The 19,519-nt window shown below is 48.4% G+C and overlaps 2 protein-coding genes across 18 annotated transcripts in view; both read right to left on the minus strand.

Annotated features, from left to right (window-relative positions):
* The window catches only part of LOC132455277 (stonustoxin subunit beta-like), a 33,691-nt gene extending 26,449 nt beyond the window's left edge, over positions 1-7,242 (minus strand). Inside the window, exon 1 of the mRNA XM_060049116.1 lies at positions 6,944-7,242. The gene's annotated coding sequence lies outside the window, so the exon portion shown is untranslated. The remainder of the gene's footprint in view (positions 1-6,943) is intronic.
* LOC132455173 (NACHT, LRR and PYD domains-containing protein 12-like) overlaps positions 5,050-19,519 on the minus strand; it is a 70,633-nt gene continuing 56,163 nt past the window's right edge. For 9 of the 17 annotated variants that reach the window (XM_060048952.1, XM_060048961.1, XM_060048956.1 and 6 more), the window contains 7 exons: positions 17,626-17,689; positions 17,206-17,440; positions 14,530-16,312; positions 13,931-14,104; positions 8,810-8,983; positions 8,589-8,635; positions 6,147-6,909 (listed from right to left, as the gene is read on the minus strand). In XM_060048952.1, coding sequence (XP_059904935.1) covers positions 6,326-6,909; positions 8,589-8,635; positions 8,810-8,983; positions 13,931-14,104; positions 14,530-16,312; positions 17,206-17,440; positions 17,626-17,689 — 3,061 coding nt within the window. In that variant the 3' untranslated portion in view covers positions 6,147-6,325. Of the gene's footprint in view, positions 6,910-8,588; positions 8,636-8,809; positions 8,984-13,930; positions 14,105-14,529; positions 16,313-17,205; positions 17,441-17,625; positions 17,690-19,519 lie in introns of all 17 variants that reach the window. The other 8 variants (XM_060048950.1, XM_060048948.1, XM_060048943.1 and 5 more) reach the window with 2 other exon arrangements.

A 19,519-nucleotide genomic window follows, 5' to 3' on the forward strand; every position in this document is an offset into this window, starting at 1 on the left:
GTACTCTGATGGACGTCAGGACCCAGGGACACCGGCGGGCGGCCAGGTGTGTGTGGGTGTGTGGAGCTCTGTGTGGGCAGCTTCACTCCCTGGTTGAGGAGTGGATAGCTGGGTGGGGAACTGGACTCTCTCGGCCTGACACAGGACCTGGTCCTGCTCCCCTGGGGGGTCCACGAGACTTTCATCATTTTAGCTTTTTCTTTCTCCTCGTCTCTGTTTGTTTCATACCATTCAGGTTATGATGGGACCCCCCCCACACCAGGTCCCGTACTACCCCCAGACAAGCACCCGCCCCCCCCCAGACAAGGACCTAGCTCTCCCGGACCAGGACCCGGCCCCACCAGACCTAGACCCCGACCCTTGTGGGCCAGGGCCCAGCTCCCAACAACACCTAACCCTACCCTCCCATGCAGCCATCTCTCCCCAGCCATAGCAGCCTCACCTCGGGGCTCTTATGGTGAGGATTGAACATTAGATGAGCTCATATGCACTCATCTAATGTAAGGGTCTTAACATATAAAACGAGGCATTGATAGCTTTGTAAGTGTACAGATTGTTTATTAAAAAGGACATTTTACACACACATTACCATCAGTGGTTCTCCCGTCGACGCCATCTTGTTTTTAAGACTCGATAAGTAGATTGACGAACACAGAGACTGTGACATCCGTCAACAACACGCAAGCTCTGTGTTCGCCAATGTACTTGGAAATGAAAATATACACAATATTGTAGTATGAACATGTTAAGATCAGCAGCGTGCGGTGCCCCTTCATTCGGTGGGGCAGAAACTACTGGCGTATGACCACACCCACAATTTATATATATTTTTAACATGTACATTTTGAGCTACATTAAGACATGTTAACTAATCTAATTGTGAGTAAGAATTAAAAATAAACGAATAGCCTAATGTTACTGCACGCTTATGAAGTGCCAACACTCGTCATATGATGTCGGACTAATTAGAATAGCCCATGTGCAATGGTAACACCAACTCTGCAAAGTAACAATTTTCAAAGGACAAATACGACATTATATGTAAGTTATTTCTTCCATATTTTATTTTAACAATCTACCAACAATTTAACAACAGGTTTAAAGAGTGCATTGCAAATACATGAAAAGTAGAAATACAAGTCATCATTAATCAAGCAGACCTTCGATTTGGAACTTGGCCCGACGATGTTTGCAAATCTCTCAGTAACAACACTTTTGAAAACAGGTATTTCTCAATAACAGCTGTTTAAATCAGGTATGAATCAGAATCAGAATCAGAATCAGAAAGGATTTAATTGCCAAGAAGGGTTTTACACCAACCAGGAATTTGGCTTGGTGATTAAGGTGCATACATTAAGACAATAACAATGAACAATGAAGAAGAGATATATATATAACACCATATAAACAAGCAGGGACATAAGAGATCAATTAAAATAGGATAATATAGAATAAATTAAAAACTAAAGTAAAAGATACTTAAAAATGTGTAAGAATTTACAAATTGTTAATGGGTATGAGTGCCAGAGTCAGTGCCAGTCAGTGGGGGTGGTGGTCCTGGGACTTGTTAAGGATCCCAACTGAAGAGGGGAAGAAACTGTTCAAGTGGCGGGAGGTTTTGGTCCTGATGGGAGACAGTGGAGTTCCAAATAAACTGTGACCAGGATGGGAGGGGTCGGCCATAATCTTGCCTGCCCGCCTCAGAGCCCTGGAGCTGTGCAGGTCCAGGTAGCCAGGTAGCCAGGTAGCCAGGTAGCCAGGTCCAGGTAGCTGTGCAGGTCCAGGTAGCCTGGACCTGCACAGCCTCATGTAGCCTACAATTTTCATACCTCATAAAAAATAGGCTTCAATGCCGAAAGATACAGGCAGAGTAATTCGACAACAATAGTCCTAGAATATGACCATGGGGCAGACTACTTTACGACCATATGGGCGTCTTATAGCGCGGATTGCAATTCTTATTGCAGCCTGCAGGGTTATGCAAGAAACATACGGAGGGACGCGGCCGTTGAGCTCCGCCGCCCCACATTGCATGACACGTTAAACAGAACTCAACTCGAATCGCAACAATCAATTTGATATCAACAGACCAAAAATAGTCGGAAAGCCTACAGAAACTATAGATAGTTAATGTGACAATCACATTATTAACAATAAACTTGGAGCAATGATTTACTGAGGACATTTTTTTTTGGGAGCATGCTTTTGCAGGGAGTTCGCCGCCCCACCTGCCCATATCGACGGCACGTGCCTGCAAGGAATATTGCCCAAATGTAAAAGGCTGTTTTTAGCTGATTACAACTGCAGCATTCTCGCATATCTTAGAGATTATTGTCCAAATCATTCCATAAAATTGGGTCCATGTTGCACAATCCTGAAGTCATCCTTTTCAAGTGTACTACTTTAAGGTTTTTTTTTTTTACTATGCAGACATGAATGCTATGGAATGGATACAAACTCTTCTAATCTCAGGTTGGTGATTGGATTTTTCCTTACTGATAGGTGTGTGCATCAAAGAGGAATGTCTCAGTAATGAATCTCAGTAAGTCATGTGATTATCTACCCTACCAGGACTGTGCCGTCCTTCTGTGCCGACTACCGCCAACACTGTTTGATTGAAACCCCCAAATCTTGGTTTGATGCCCAGAGGTACTGCCGAGAGAGAGGCTACGACATGGCCACCATAGACGACATGGGGGGCAATGAAGTCTCTGCTGGGCTTGAGTGCAGACAAGGCTCATGATGAGCTGTGGATCGGCCTTCATTATGGGGGTCATAAAGAGAAAGTACCGTAATTTCGAAGGAAGTAGCAACACTGAAATGTTTGTTCGACATCGTCAGAGCAAGTGGTACACTGATGGAATTTTGACCAAATTATATTTCATCTGTTATGATGGTAAGGAACATACACACATGAATATGGATCATACACTTCGGTCAGTTATTGGTGCGCTCTGATAATATCTGTTTCGTGTTGACCAGGCCTGGCTCTGTATGAGATCATTATAATTTTTTAAAATACTCCCAGGGCATTCCTGACCAATAAGGGCATCTCTTCTCCGATTGGTTCAGGGTATATCTATATTTTCTTCGTCCCAGTTGCGTGAAATTAACACTTGTTTCTCCACTCTAAGGTGGAGAAACATATGGAGGGAGAGCAGAGAGTGAGGGGGTGTCTCCTGTTCTGCTCTTTTCTGCTCTCTCTTTACAACTCATATCTCACCTACAGCACCTTGCAAGCCATAACGTTTTACTTTTTTTCAGAAGTATAATTAATAAAAATGCATTTGATTCAAACAAAGGAATGGATGCATTTTCAGGTAACAGAAAAGGTGGAGAACGATATGTCTTGGTGAGCAAGGCAATGTTCTGGACCGATGCACAGGTGCACTGCAGGAGTAACCACACAGACCTGGTCAGCATCAGGAACCCAGAGGAGAACCAGGCAGTCGCGACGGCAATTGATGAATTGAATGTCTGGATCGGCCTATTCAAATATGGAGAACACTGGTCGGACGGGCGCAACTCCTCCTTCAGACATTGGAGTCCCGATTTCGGTGTTCTCCTCCCTCAATACTGCGCTGTGATGACTGGCAGGACTTCTGGAAGATGGGGCCAACGATCATGCGATGAGTTGCATCCGTTTCTCTGTACCTGTAAGCAACCGTTGAGTGTTCTGGAGTTGCATTAGCCGTATGTTATTAGAAAAAAAAATACATTCATTTGAAACATTTGAATAATTTTTCTATATTGTCTAATCTGACTCTCGCCGGATGAACTTCGTTCCATCTAGCTCCACTCATCCATATGGCATCAATCCATTGGAGAGGTGTTTTAGTAGGCTGGGCCATGTCAAAAATCCTTGCATATGATTGGATAAACCATTTTTACTGACGTGTTACTTCAACCACTCACCTCGAAATCAACCCGTGACGCTGATGAGAGCGTTCTCTGATGTTCTTGTAAAAAAATAATATTTGCTAGATTGGATTCCTCGATGCGCGCCGCCATTGTTGTCTGAATCTAAACAGTTGCTTATCTGCTACGTCACATCTATAAAAATTAGCTCGACCATTAAATCTGTCGCCCCAAATAACTCCCAACGGGAGCGATCCCAGATGGATGAGTGGAGCTAGGTGGAATGAAATTCGTCTGATGAGAGTCAGGTTACATATTGTCATCCTTACTTCCAAATGTTGGAAAAAACTGTTCAATTGTTGTTTTGTTGTGTGTGTTTGCGTGTGCGAATCAGGTACTAGGAAGCGGGTTCTCAAGGTGAAGGTGCGTTTAGAGGACATCCAGGAACTGAACGACCCTGCCATGAATACTGCCATCTTGAATCAAGTGAGTCATAACAGCCATTAGGTGGTTTGCAGTAGTTAGGTGCAGAGAGACCAATCAGCCTTCACCAATCATTATTAGACACTAGCATTGTAAAGTTATTTAGGATTTAATAGGATGTTCATCATTAAATTAGGATAATGAGACAAATCTCTTGCAGAAGCCTTGTCAAGTCACATGCTTAACTTCAAATAAATTATACAAATAAAGCATAGGGGGACAATAAAACCAGATTTCTGAAATGAAAAAAGGGAAAAGAAATTGTTTAGTGGCCCACATATCAGTAAAATATCTGATGTAATTATTTTTTAAATGAAGAAAATTGACATATTTAGGGTTTGCCTATTACCATCAAGGTAAATGCAGTAGACTAATGTAGTAAAATATTGGGCAGTACATGCCCAATGGTTAACTGTGATGTGTTTTATGCTTTGGTAGGGCACCGAAAACAAGCCAAAGTAGTCTACCCTTAAAAATAACCGTATATTATTGTCCTCCCATTGTTTATGATACGTTGTAACATACGTCAGGCTCAAGCATACCAGCCAATTAGATAGACGCGTGCCTTTTGTGTTAATGAAGAGTTTTAGAATCTAGAGACAATCCATGTTAGAAAAAGGTTACGAAACAGGGTCTCTACACATTCTTTTTATTCTGAAATATTGAAAACAATACATTTGTAATGGTTTCATGAGGAATTGCCTGTGTCACTTTAAAATTGTACCGGGGGCGAAAATTGTACCGGCCTACGTCATCGTTTGTTTACATCCTGACAACCAGACAACCTGCCCGGCAACAGACGACGCGATGCAGAAAACATGTTTCCAAACGACGAAATAACATAATACAGATAGCGGATCGCTATCTGTATAGCGATCCGTCTCTCTGTCAGACTCCATGACACTCAAACACGTTTGACCGCTAGTCCTGCACGCCCAACCAAACTCTTCAAATCATATCCAGTCATCATGTAAAAGCTTACATTTAGAAAAAGAGAAACGATTCATTTGAATGCATTGATTCAGCATCGAACTAGTAGTATTAGTAGAATTGTAGTCTATATTGACCCCAAGGGGCAATTTGGTTTGCAAACAGTAGTTAAAACAGCCAATACATATCATAAAAATTACAAACATAAATACATATAGCATACAGTAGATGTCATCCTGACAGTGTGTGTGCAGTAGCAGCTAGGCCTACAGCTAGTTTAAAAACCCAACAGCTTGTATGCAGGCATGCTATGTTAGCCCAACTCAAAGCACTGACACTGGGCTCCGTCCGCCACAGGGTCACCAATGCATGACGTCACCCTTCTGGAACAAACCCATCACTTCTATCCCTCTTGAGGAAGGTGACCATTTCTTTATTTGCTTTGGCCCATTTCATTTGTTTTCAAAAGATCCCTTTTATATTGTATACACAACATATATGTTTTCATGTATTTTTGTGCAGGGCCCTCAAGTTTATATACTCATGGAAGTACGGGTATTGGAACACAGCATTGGTCATACATTATGTATGACCAATGCCGTGTTCCAATACCCGTACTTCCATGAGTATACTTAAAGGAAGTATACTATCTGTACTACTACGTTAAGTAGTACGACATCCGGGTCCTTGAAGTATACTTCTTTTCGCCAGATCTGAATTGGAACGTACTACGTACTTAAAATTTGGCTAGTAAGTACGGACAGTACGGGTATTGGAACACAGCACAAGTATTTGTTTCTGTTCAATAGATAGAACTTTATCAATCCCCAGTAGGGGACATTTGTTAATGTTTTTCCCAGGACCTCCTCCCTGGGCTCTGGGGACGCTGACGCTGTGTGTGTGTGTGTGTGTGTGTGTGTGTGTGTGTGTGTGTGTGTGTGTGTGTGTGTGTGTGTGTGTGTGTGTGTGTGTGTGTGTGTGTGTGTGTGTGTGTGTGTGTGTGTGTGTGTGCGCAGGGCCCCCGCTCAGTCCGACGAGGAGGTCCCTTTTTTTTCTACAACCGACACAGAGAGGCTGAGGACCACCCCACTGAGGACCTCACTGGGGACCCCTGCCACTCCCAGAACCCCACCCCCGGGAGGAGGTCCTCCTGGGTGAAGGAGGAGCAGAAGGTGTGGAGGTGTGTCAGTCTGTCTGAGGACCCTCCTCCACCTGGGGACACTCTGTAGAAGGACAGAGAGCCAGCAGGCCGGTCCAGATACACTCCTACTCTGGTGGAGCCAGCGGGGCGGAGAGGGAGGACTGTATCTGTACCGTTGTACCGGGCAGAGTAACCACCACCATAACAAAGAAGACCCCAGGACTTGTTGTTCTGTCCAAGCTCGCTGTCACCACCCTCTCCTCTCCTTGTGATTCCTCTGTATGTCACTCCTATAACAACCAGTCCTTTCCACTCTACCTCCCAGTAACAGCGGCCAGTCAGAGCCTCTCTACCCAACACCTGGGGCCAAGAGTCAAATCTGTCTGGGTGATCCGGATACGACGGGTCCTCTCCAACCAGCGTCACCTTCCTGTTGTCCTCAGACAGAGAGAGTTCTCCGTTGGCCGTGTTGGGGTCCAGTGTGAGGTCACAGGCATCTGAGGGAGAACCAGACATGATGAGCTGCTGAACCGCTCTTCATCATCATCATCATCATCACTAGTACTGTTCTCCTGCGCTCTGTGTACATATACATAGATATGAACACATACATACATATACATATGTACACATACATAGATACACACACCTCAACAATAACGTTATGAAAACATCAACAACAATATTATGAAAACATCAACAACAAACATCTCTCCTTGGATCCAGGCTGCTCTTCTTCTTTTTATTCTCTTTCGTTTTGTGATCGCTCTCTCTTCTTCTTCAGCCCCCTCCCCATCAGCCCCCTCCCCCTCACCAACCCCCCTCATCCCCCTCCCTCTCATCCCCCCCTCATCCCCCTCCCTCTCATCCCCCCCTCAGCCCCCTCCCTCTCACCCCCCCCTCAGCCCCGTCACCCCCCCTTCCCCTTCCCCTCACTGCCCGGTCACAACCCTCCCCCTCCTCCCTGAGCCCCTTCACCCCCCTCCCCCTCCCCCTCATCCCCCCCTCAGCCCGTTCACCCCCCCTCCCCCTCACCCCTAGTCCTCACCCTCAGCCCCCCCTCAGCTGGTCCCCCCCCTCCCCTCCCCCTCCCCCTCCCCCTCAGCCCCTTCACCCCCCCTCCCCCCTCCCCCTCACCCCCCCCCCCCCCCCTCCTCCTCACCCCTAGTCCTCCCCCTCAGCCCATTCCCCCCCTCCCCTCCCCCTCCCCTTCAGCCCCTTCACCCCCCCTCCCCATCACCCCTAGTCCTCACCCTCAGCCCCCCCTCAGCCCCGTCACCCCCCCTCCCCCTCACCCCTAGTCCTCCCCCTCAGCCCCATCACCCCCCCTCCCCCTCCCCCTCCCCCCTAGGCCTCCCCATCAGCCCCGTCACCTCCCTCCCCCTCCCCCTCACCCCCCCATCAGCCCGGTCACCCCCCTCCCCCTCAGCCCCCCCTCAGCCCGGTCATCCCCCCTCCCGCTCCCCCCTAGTCCTCCCCCTCAGCCCCCTCCCCCTCAGCCCCCTCTCTCTCACCCCTTCACCTCCCCCTCACCGGCCCCTAACCCGGTCACCCCCCCTCAGCCCATTCACCCCCCCACCCCCACATTCCTCCCCCCTCAACCCGGCCCCTCCCCCCCCCCTCCCCCCTTGTCCTCCCCCTCAGCCCCGTCACCTCCCTCCACCTCCCCCCCCCCTCACCCCTAGTCCTCTCCCTCAGCCCCTTCACCCCCCCACCCCCACACTCCTTCCCCCTCCCCCCTAGTCCTCCCCCTCAGCCCCCCCCCCCTCCCTCCACCTCCCCCCCCCCCCCCCTCATCCCGGTCACCCCCCTCCCCCTCACCCCTCAGCCCCTTCACCCCCCCTCCCCCTCAGCCCCCCCTCAGCCCGGTCATCCCCCCTCCCCCTCCCCCCTAGTCCACCCCCTCAGCCCCCCCCCCCTCAGCCTCTCTCTCACCCCTTCCCCTCCCCCTCACCGGCCCCTAACCCGGTCACCCCCCCTCTCCTTCACCCCCCCACCCCCACACTCCTCCCCCCTCAGCCCGGTGACTGTGATGGTCGACAGTATTAATATACGTAAGATACATGATGTCAGCCATCATCATTCCCAGTAGGATGTGACCTCACTTCCTGCTGTGTGGATGGACTTTCCATCTCAATAGTGAGTGTGTGAGGTGATGAATCAAACAGACACTTACACTTCTTTAGAGCTGGTTTCAGCCTCCACACTCCACCGTGCTCCACACTGGGGGGAAACAAAGTGAGAGCAGCATGTTGAAACATTCACCTTCATCATCTGCCATCTCATCACGTTCTACACAACATGAGTGACAGCTGCCTCTTCAAACCACTTCATCTAGCAGCAGCTTGAATCATGTAGGAGACTTTGTCCCTGAGCGCTGAGCTGTCCTCTCCATACCTGAGAGTGTCCAGTCTCCAGCGTGGATCCTCCAGTCCAGCAGAGAGCAGCGCAGCTCCAGAGTCTCCTGGGTGATTGTAGCTCAGGTCCACCTCCCTCAGATGGGAGGGGTTGGAGCTCAGAGCTGAGGCCAGAGAAGCACAGCCTTCCTGTGTGACCAGGCAGCCAGACAAGCTACACACACACACACACACACACACCCACACACACACACACACACACACACACACACACACACAATTTATTGTATCTGGTTGAGAGCAGTTTCTACTAAAGTAACCACATTTATAAAGTGTATTCATTCAACATTGAAGACAAGTAAAAGCTTTATTGATACTTCATGGAGACAAAGCTGTGTCACCCTGGGAGTCTGACAACAGGAAGAGGAAGTGGGGAGATGACATCACAGACAGCAGAACTGCCTTCACTTGGATGTGACAGGATCTTAAACAAATGCTCCTTTCTCAATCGCTACAACTCATCCCCATCGTCATCCGCTTATCCGGGGTCGGGTCGCGGGGGGAGCAGCTCAAGCAGGGGGCCCCAGACTTCCCTTTCCCGGGCCACATTGACCAGCTCTGACGGGGGGATCCCGAGGCGTTCCCAGGCCAGTGTTGAGATATAATCTCTCCACCTAGTCCTGGGTCTTCCCCGAGGTCTCCTCCCCACTGGACGTGCCTGAAACACCTCCCAAGGAAGGCGCCCAGTGGGCATCCTTACCAGATGCCCGAACCACCTCAGCTGACTCCTTTCTAAGTAAAGGAGCAGCGGCTCTAATCCGAGTTCCTCACGGATGGCTGAGCTTCTCACCCTATCCCTAAGGGAGACGCCAGCCACCCTTCTGAGAAAACTCATCTCGGCCGCTTGTACCCGCGATCTCGTCCTTTCGGTCATCACCCAGCCCTCATGACCATAGGTGAGGATAGGAACGAAGATCGACCGGTAGATCGAGAGCTTTGCCTTGCGGCTCAGCTCTCTTTTCGTTACAACGGTGCGGTAAAGCGAACGCAATACCGCCCCCGCTGCTCCGATTCTCCGGCCAATCTCACGCTCCATAGTACCCTCACTCGCGAACAAGACCCCGAGGTACTTGAACTCCTTCACTTGGGCTAAGGACTCATTTCCTACCCGGAGTAAGCAATCCACCGGTTTCCTGCTAAGAGTCATGGCCTCAGATTTAGCGGTGCTGATCCTCATCCCAGCCGCTTCACACTCGGCCGCCAGCCGATCCAGTGAGTGCTGAAGGTCACAGGCCGATGATCCAATGAGGACCACATCATCTGCAAAAAGCAGTGACGAGATCCTCAGACCACCGAACTGCAACCCCTCCCCACCACGACTACGCCTCGATATCCTGTCCATGTATATCACAAACAGGATTGGTGACAAGGCGCAGCCCTGGCGGAGACCAGCACCCACTGCGAACGAAACTGACTGGCTGCCGAGAACACGAACACAGCTCTCGCTTTGGGAGTACAAAGATTGGATGGCCCTGAGGATAGACCCCCTTACCCCATACTCCCGCAGCACCTCCCACAGTTTCTCCCGGGGGACCCGGTCATACGCCTTCTCCAGATCCACAAAACACATGTAGACCGGATGGGCATACTCCCAGGCCCCCTCCAGGATCCTTGCGAGAGTGAAGAGCTGGTCCGTAGTTCCACGTCCGGGGCGAAAACCGCATTGTTCCTCTTCAATCTGAGGTTCGACGATCGGCCGAACCCTCCTTTCCAGCACCTTGGAGTAGACTTTACCAGGGAGGCTGAGAAGTGTGATACCCCGGTAATTGGCACACACTCTCTGGTCCCCCTTTTTGAACAGGGGAACCACCACCCCGGTTTGCCACTCCTTTGGCACTGTACCCGACTCCCACGCGATGTTGAATAGGCGTGTCAACCATGACAGCCCCTCAACACCCAGAGCCTTTAGCATTTCTGGCTGGATCTCATCAATCCCTGGGGCTTTGCCACTGCGGAGATGTTTGACTACCTCAGTGACCTCCACCAGGGAAATTGACGACGACACACCATCAACCTCGAGCTCTGCCTCCAACATAGAGGGCGTGTTATTCGGATTCAGGAGTTCCTCAAAGTGTTCCTTCCAACGTCCGACGACCTCCTCAGTTGAGGTCAACAGAGTCCCATCCTTACTGTACACAGCTTGGATGGTTCCCCGTTTCCCCCTCCTGAGGTGCCGGATAGTCTTCCAGAAACACTTTGGTGCCGACCGAAAGTCCTTCTCCATGGCCTCTCCGAACTTCTCCCACACCCGCTGCTTAGCCTCCGACACGGCAGCCGCTGCAGCCCTTCGAGCCTGTCGGTACCCTGCAACCGAGTCAGGAGCCCTCCAGGATATCATATCCCGGAAGGCCTCCTTCTTCAGTCGGACGGCTTCCCTGACCACCGGTGTCCACCACGGTGTCCGAGGGTTACCGCCCCTTGAGGAGCCTAAGACCCTGAGGCCACAGCTAGCCACCGCAGCTTCAGCAATGGAGGCTTTGAACACCGCCCACTCCGGCTCAATGCCCCCAACCTCCACAGGAATGCCAGAAAAGCTCCGCCGGAGGTGTGAGTTGAAGATACCTAGGACGGGGGCCTCCTCCAGACGTTCCCAGTTCACCCGCACTACTCGTTTGGGCTTACCAGGTCTATCCGGAAATTTCCCCCATTCCCTGATCCAACTCACAACCAGATGGTGGTCGGTTGACAGTTCCGCCCCTCACTTTACCCGAGTGTCCAAAACATGCGGCCTCAGATCAGATGACACGATCACGAAATCGATCATCGATCTTCGGCCTAGGGTACTCTGGTACCAGGTACACTTATGAGCACCCTTATGTTCAAACATGGTGTTTGTTATGGATAATCCATGACTAGCACAGAAGTCCAATAACAAACGACCGCTCGGGTTTAGATCAGGGAGGCCGTTCCTCCCCACCACGCCTCTCCAGGTGTCTCCATCGTTGCCCACGTGGGCGTTGAAGTCTCCCAGCAGAACTACGGAGTCCCCTACTGGAGCCCCATACAGGACTCCATTCAGGGTCTCCAAGAAGGCCGAGTACTCTGAGCTGCTGTTTGGTGCATACGCACAAACAACAGTCAGAGTTTTCCCCCCTACAACCCTTAGGCGCAGGGAGGCGACCCTCTCGTCTACCGGGGTAAACTCCAACACCGCGGCGCTCAGCCGGGGATTTATGAGTATCCCCACACCCGCCCGGCGCCTCACGCCCTCGGCAACTCCGGAGAAGAATAGAGTCCAACCCTTATCCAGGAGTACGGTACCAGAGCTGAGACTGTGCGTGGAGGTAAGCCCCACCAGATCTAACTGATAGCGCTCCACCTCCCTCACAAGCTCCGGTTCCTTTCCCCACAGCGAGGTGACGTTCCACGTCCCCAGAGCCAGCTTCTGCCGCCCGGGTCTGGTCTGTCGAGACCCCTGACCTTCGCTGCCACCCATGTGGCTGCGCACCCGACCCCAACGGGTCTTCCCACAGGTGGTGGGCCCATGGGATGAAGAGAGGGGGGGTGCCACGTAGTTTGTTCGGGCTGTGCCCGACCGGGCTCCGTGGCAAACCCGGCCACCAGGCGCTCGCCATCGAGCCCTCCGTCTGGGCCTGGCTCCAGACGGGGGCCCCGGGCTTCCTCCGGGCCGGGTCACATCTCCTCTTTTTCCGTTATTCATTGGAGTTTTTTGAACCATTCTTAGTCTGGCCCCTCACCTGAGACCACTCTGCCATGAGAGACCCTACCAGGAGCACAAGGCTCCAGACAACACAGCTCTCAGGTTCACAGGGACACGCAAACCTCTCCACCACGATAAGGTGACGGTTCCAGGAGAGGATCGCTACAACTCAATGAGATATTGTTTGGTTAGAGTCAGGAGAAGTCTGCTGTGTTTGGTCCACTAAGACCGTTTCTTCACAGGTTCTGACATTGTGTAGAACCAGGGAGTGTTTTGTCAGCAGAGAAAAGAGCAACAGAAATGCATCAGGCAGGAGCAGCACTTACTGAAAGCCAGAATAACCAGTTTGAAGAAGAGGGTGATAACTAGGGATGGGAATTGATAAGAATTTCACGATTCTGATTCCGATTCCGATTCTGCTTATCGATCCGATTCCTTATCGATTCTCTTATCGATTCTCATTGGGTGAGAAAATAAGTATAAATGTGTTTGTTTGCATTACATCTCTTTAATATCTGATCAGAAGTGCTTCTAGTATTAGGAAATTGTACATTTTCAAATCAATTGGTCTAGACGAAAAAATATATCGCTTTTTAAGCCCAAATGCCATCATTATGTGCCATACAACTAAAAACACAGACTGAGAACAGCCAAGTAAGAGCTTGTGCCTTTTGGAATTCTAACAGTGCTCATTTGCATTCAACTTGTAACAAAATTAAACTGACATAAACAAAATGAAGCATTGATTAGACAGAGATTTATTAGATGGGCCTACCTAATAAACCGTTGGAACACACAAGACCGGAAACCATAGCAATGCCGGTAAACAAACCCCGAGAAGCCCAATCCCTATGAGAGCTCCCCACGCTACGGCCATCCGGAGGCGACAGAGCTGTTGGCCGTGATATTATATATACAATTATAATATAGTATATCATATATTATATACTATTATATATAGAGATCCGGGAGTCGCCAACTGCAACAATCACTTTCTCCTCCATTCCGCGGTTCACCCGGACTGCACTGCACTGAGTTTGACGGCTGAACGCTGATTGGCTGTTACGTTACACATGTCACTCAGTTATCACGCTGTTGAACGCTGATTGGCTGTCATCACGACAAAAACTTGTCGCCGGTTTTCTCCCGCGACAAACTCGCCCTTATACGCGTCTCTACGTTCACTTTGTATGGGATCTTGTCGCCCCGTCGCGTTTGGTTTGAACGCACAATGCGATTCTTCCTCGGCGGCGACATGTTTGCTGCGTTCTGAACCAAATCAAAGCAGCGTGTGTGTGACGTCACGACGCATTTGCCGCGACCGGAACCGATAAGCGGAATCGTTAAGCAGGCTTGCTAACGATTCCAAGGAATCGGTTGACTCGGAACCGGTTCTGAACAAGAACCGGTTCTCGATTCCCATCCCTAGTGATAACTGACCTGAGAGTTTCCAGTGTACAGTGTGGACTCCCCAGTCCAGCAGAGAGCAGCTTCACTCCTGAATCCTGCAGATCATTGGTACTCAGGTCCAGCTCTTTCAGACTAGAGGAGTTGGAGCTGAGAACTGAGGCCAGAGCTTCACAGCATTCCTCTGACAGATGACAGCCATTGAGCCTTTACACACAATGAACACAACACGTTAGGAACTGCGATCAAAACAACAGAAAGCTTTAAGTTATTCCATAATGAAGAATGTTATTAGTTTACCAAAAATTACTAAATAATTAGATGTATACATATTCATTATATATTCAATGTTAAATGTTAAATAGTTATTGAAAATGTTTTTTGAACGGATACTTCTTCTATATTCTATTGTTCTGAATATTCTCTTACGTGTACTGCAACACATTATATGTCCATAGGACAAAAGAGATGTTATGTATAATATAACTAGTATGTTAATTATGTTATGAGTAGAACAGTAATACATGTTGTTATAAACCTACAGGGATTTTTGCATATTATTTTAACCTTAAATTCCAGTTATATTTATATTGTGTAGTGTGTATTGTAATACATGTTATTAGTGAACCTACAGAGATGTTTTGGAGGCTTTGACCACTGGCAGCAGCCTCAGAAGACCCTCCTCTGAAGCAGAGTATTTCTTCAGGTCAAACACGTCCAGCCCCTCTTCTGATGTCAGTAGGATGAAGGCCAGAGCTGACAATTGAGCAGGAGAGAGAGATTTTCTGGAGAGTCTTCCTGATGTCAGGTACTGTTCGATCTCCTTCACTAGAGAACGGTCGTTCAGCTCATTCAGACAGTGGAACAGGTTCATGCTTCTCTCCGGAGAGAGGTCTCCATCTATCTTCTCCTTGATGTAAGACACTGTTTTTGTATTGGTCATTGAGCTAGTTCCTGTCTGTCCCAGCAGACCTCGTAGGACAATCTGATTGGTCTCCAGAGAGAGGCCCAGGAGGAAGCGGAGGAACAAGTCCAGTTGTCCGTTCTCACTCTGTAAGGCCTTGTCCACACCATTCTGGTAGAGGAGGAGGAGTTTATCTTCCCCAGAGGTGGGCGGTTCTTCTGAGAGCAGATTGACACCATCGTTGATGAAGGTCAGAAATACATAAAGGGCAGCCAGAAACTCCTGGAGGCTCAGATGGACAAAGCAGAAGACCTTGTCCTGGTACATCCCGCACTCCTCTTTAAAGATCTTGGTGAACACTCCTGAGTACACTGAGGCTTCTTTGATATCGATGTGACACTCTGCCAGGTCTGCCTCATAGAAGATCAGGTTGCCTTTCTCCAGCTGGTTAAAAGCCAGTTTTCCCAAAGAAACAATAATCTTCCTGCTCTCTGGACCCCAGTATGGATCCGTTTCAGCTCTCCCATGGTACTTCCTGTCCCCCTGTATCGACTGAACCCATAGGAAGTAGCTGTACATCTGAGTCACGGTCTTGGGCATCTCTTCTATCTGGGATTTTTTTAAGATGTCCTCCAGAACTGTAGCAGTGATCCAACAGAAGACTGGGATGTGACACATGATGTGGAGGCTTCGTGATTTCTTGACGTGGGAGATGATTGTGTTGGCCAGCGTCTCCTCTCTGAATCTCTTCCTGAAGTACTCCTCCTTCTGTGAGTCGGTGAACCCCCTCACCTCTGTCACCATGTCAACACACTCAGCAGGGATCTGATTGGCTGCCGCAGGGCGTGTGGTTATCCAGATGCGAGCGGAGGGAAGCAGGTTGCCCCTGATGAGGTTGGTCAGCAGCACGTCCAGCGAGGTCGGCTCTTTGACATCAGTCCAGGTCTGGTTGTTCTGGAAGTCCAGAGGAAGTCGACACTCATCCAGACCATCCAAGATGAAGAGAACTTTGAACCGTTCATATCTGCAGATTTCTGCTTCTTTGGTCACAATAAAGAAGTGATGAAGAAGTTCCACCAAGCTAAACTCTTTCTCTTTCAGTAAATTCAGCTCTCTGAAAGTTAAGAGAAATGTGAAGTGTATGTCATGGTTGGTTTTGCCTTCAGCCCAGTCCAGAGTGAACTTTTGTGTTACGATGGTTTTACCAATGCCGGCCACTCCAGTTGTCATTATTGTTCTGACTGGTTGATCTCGTCCAGGTAAGGGTTTAAAGATGTCTTCACATTTGATTGGTGTTTCTTCCTTGGCTGGTTTCCTGGAAGCTGTTTCTATCAGTCTGACCTCATGTTCCTTGTTGACCTCTCCACTGCCTCTCTCTGTGATGAAGAGCTCTGTGTAGAAGTCATTCAGACCCGTTTGATTTCCTGCTTTAGCGATTCCCTCAGACACACACTTGAACTTCTTCTCCAAATGAGACTTAATTTTACGTTGGCACTCAACAGCAGCAGATCCTACATGAGAATGAACAGAAGACATCAGATAGTGTAGTAATGTTAATATTTCCTGTAAAATGATCAACTTATGGTTCAACATTACTTGTGGTTTGAGAAGCCAAGGAAGACAAGGGATGGATACATATTTTTTTCTTTTTTGTTTGTTATTTACACAGAAAAATCTTTGGTCTAATGATAATAACAATGATAGTGAATCAGTGGAAATTAACTTCATATGCTGATATAACAAGATAGTTCTGCATCTCTTCTACTTATTCCACTTATAGTTATTCTGCTGTTGATTTGCCATTTATTGTTTAACATTCTTTAACCTGATGGACGCACCATAACCTTTCATATCTGGATCAAACCATTTAACTTCATACCCCACAATAACACTGCATATCTGGATCAAACCATTAACCTGATCGAACCACAATAACCCTATATATATCTGGATCAAACCATTTAACCTGAAACCCCCAGAACAACCCTACATAAAGATCTAACCATTTAACCTGATACCCCCACAATAAACCTACACAACGATCAAACCATTTAACCTGATCGACCGACAATAACGGTTCATATCTGGATCAAACCATTTAACCTGATCGACCGACAATAACGGTTCATATCTGGATCAAACCATTTAACCTGATCGACCGACAATAACCGTTCATGTCTGGATCAAACCATCAAACCCCCAAGAAGAAAGATATCTCCACATTGATGAATTATGAATGAAGAAATCTCTTAACACTAAATTTGATTATGTTATTTAGTCTGAACAGAACAAATAAGAGTCTCATACTACTCTTTATAAAATACATTTTCATTGTTTTCAAGATCAGAGTCTTCTGCGCTTCAAAATAATAGTCGCCTCTGTCTTCAAGATAAGAGTCCCTTACCGCCCCACAGTGTGTCGGCCAGTTCCTCCTGGTTCATCTCCATCAGGCAGAGCTTTGTGATGTCCACCACACCCTTTACGGCGCGCCTCCTCTGCTCCTCCTTCTTACCATCCTCCTCCTCCTCCTCCTCCTCCTCCCTCTGACTCTCTGAGCATTGTGGGTAATCTGTGAAGAGATCCCTCCAGAGCTTCTTCAGCTCCTTGTCTAGGAAAGCGTGTGCGTTCTCCTCAGCCCTCTGGAACAGAACAAACATCAAGGAGAACTTTACTCTGAACTCACTGAGGACATCAGAAGCATCTGTCCTGGATTCACGTCCCGCTGGTCTAAAGAGGGAAGCCTGGAGACTATTAGCACCACAAGAGATGCTTTCTAATGATCATGTAGAGCTGAAGTCAGATGACTTGGTGGACATTTACACACCTTGATCAGCTCTGTTTGATGCTTCTGTACAGGCCTGGTAACCTTTGAATTATTCTGGTGTGGTCTGTGAGGAACACAAATACACACAGACAAACGCACACGCACACACACACACACAGTGTTGTTAACGGGGGGGGGGGGGAGACTGTACCGGCCTTGTGCTGAATTTTGACGTGGGGCGGGGGCTATGATATATGGGCTATTATGACACGGCTCTTCTCCATGCCGTGGAACGCTCCGTTCACTTGCATGGGCCCTTCACAACAATGCCTGCGTCTTCGGTTGCTAAGCGACGTCAACGTCTTTGGCCAACTATTTCTCTGCAGATCAAAACTACGAATGGTAACAAATAAATTGTAAAAAGACACCCTGTGAGGTTATTTTTTCGTTTGGCATGTTGCCGCTCATTATCGAAAATAAGCCTCTTCAGGTGGAAGCACCTCCGTTTCGCGTCGGTGTCCGGTTCGCCCTTTCTTATGTTCCCGATAATGACCGGCGTTCTATTGTCCCACTTAACGTCAATATAACTCTGCATGTGGAAGGGAAAATAGCTTTATTTGTAATCACAATATTATGCTGCTGTATTTTCAGGGACCCCCACAGATATTTGACTTTACTGCTTTCATGGGAGCCAGACCTCTCTCTATGGGAGCTCAGCTCCCACTGCCTCCCACCTAACTCAAACCCTGGCTATAGGTCTTTCTACACTGCCGAGCCGGTTCGGTCGCAGCTTATTGGCACGCCCGGCGATTTCACCTTATCTTAAGTTTCCTGTGTCAAACCGAGGCGGTCAAATCCCAAATCCTCGTCACGACGCGGGGTTTCTTGGTTCTTGGAAGGCGGGGCTGCGCACGGAGTCTCTGACCTCTTTAGAATAATTTGTATTATTGCATACTCCCGAATGTTTTAATTTTTTTATGAATGAAGACACCCGCATGCAATAATGAGTTCACGTCTGAGTGGAGACTAAAAACGCGATTAACTATGGTCTGGGATGTTCGTTACTGTCTGACAGGGTCCAATAAATAGTGAATTTCATCACAGCCTCAGTGCTTAATGCAACATCGCCACAAAAAACGCCTGCAGAAATTCTCCACCCGCTGGACTCAGCATGATGCAAGTCTAGTAGCCTATGTCTTCTGTCATTGATCAATAAGAGGACATTTTAACCAGAGCGATGGAATCATTTGATTTTATTATATGCTTTGTGACGTGGCGTTTGATCGGTACATTTCGGCTGCGCATGTATTTTTGGAATTTTTAATTGTTGCAATAAATGATGTTGTTGTTGACTTCTAACATGTCTCTATCTTTGCTGTTTAAATCTAACAGTAGTCTATGAATAATATATCGGCGTAACCACTGTTTTTGGTTGCGAAATGGCTCAAGCTGGCATTCCGTGGTATTGGATGTGTTTTAATAAAACGCATCCAATACTAGGAATGTCCGCTGGTGATGCCACTGAGTAGGCTAAAGCAGGCTAACGATGCTCTTAGCGTCCTACGAGTACCCTGGAGTCCCCGTTAGCTACGAGCGTTTTCACGACATTCGTTACCAACGATGCTTTCGGGAAACGATGTGAAAACTGTACGATGCTCGTACGCAGGGACGCAGGAAGTCATATGAAGTGGGGGGTGCTGTATGTAATCGGATGACGAAAAAAAAAAAAAAAAAACAGCGGCATTGCCTGAGTTCAAGTGTTGTAGTTGCGTCTGTTGTCCACTAGAGGGGGTGCGGCAGCACCCGGAGCACCCCACTTCCTGCGTCCCTGCTCGTACGACGCACTTCACGATCCACTTAGGCTATCGATGCTTTCGGTAAACTGGGCCCTGTAAACATCAGTATCAGTAGAGTCTGATAACAACAAACCGGTCTGTTTTCATCGTCTGTTTGA

Source organism: Gadus macrocephalus, chromosome 4 (genome assembly GCF_031168955.1).
Source record: "Gadus macrocephalus chromosome 4, ASM3116895v1".
Classification (NCBI taxonomy): domain Eukaryota; kingdom Metazoa; phylum Chordata; class Actinopteri; order Gadiformes; family Gadidae; genus Gadus; species Gadus macrocephalus.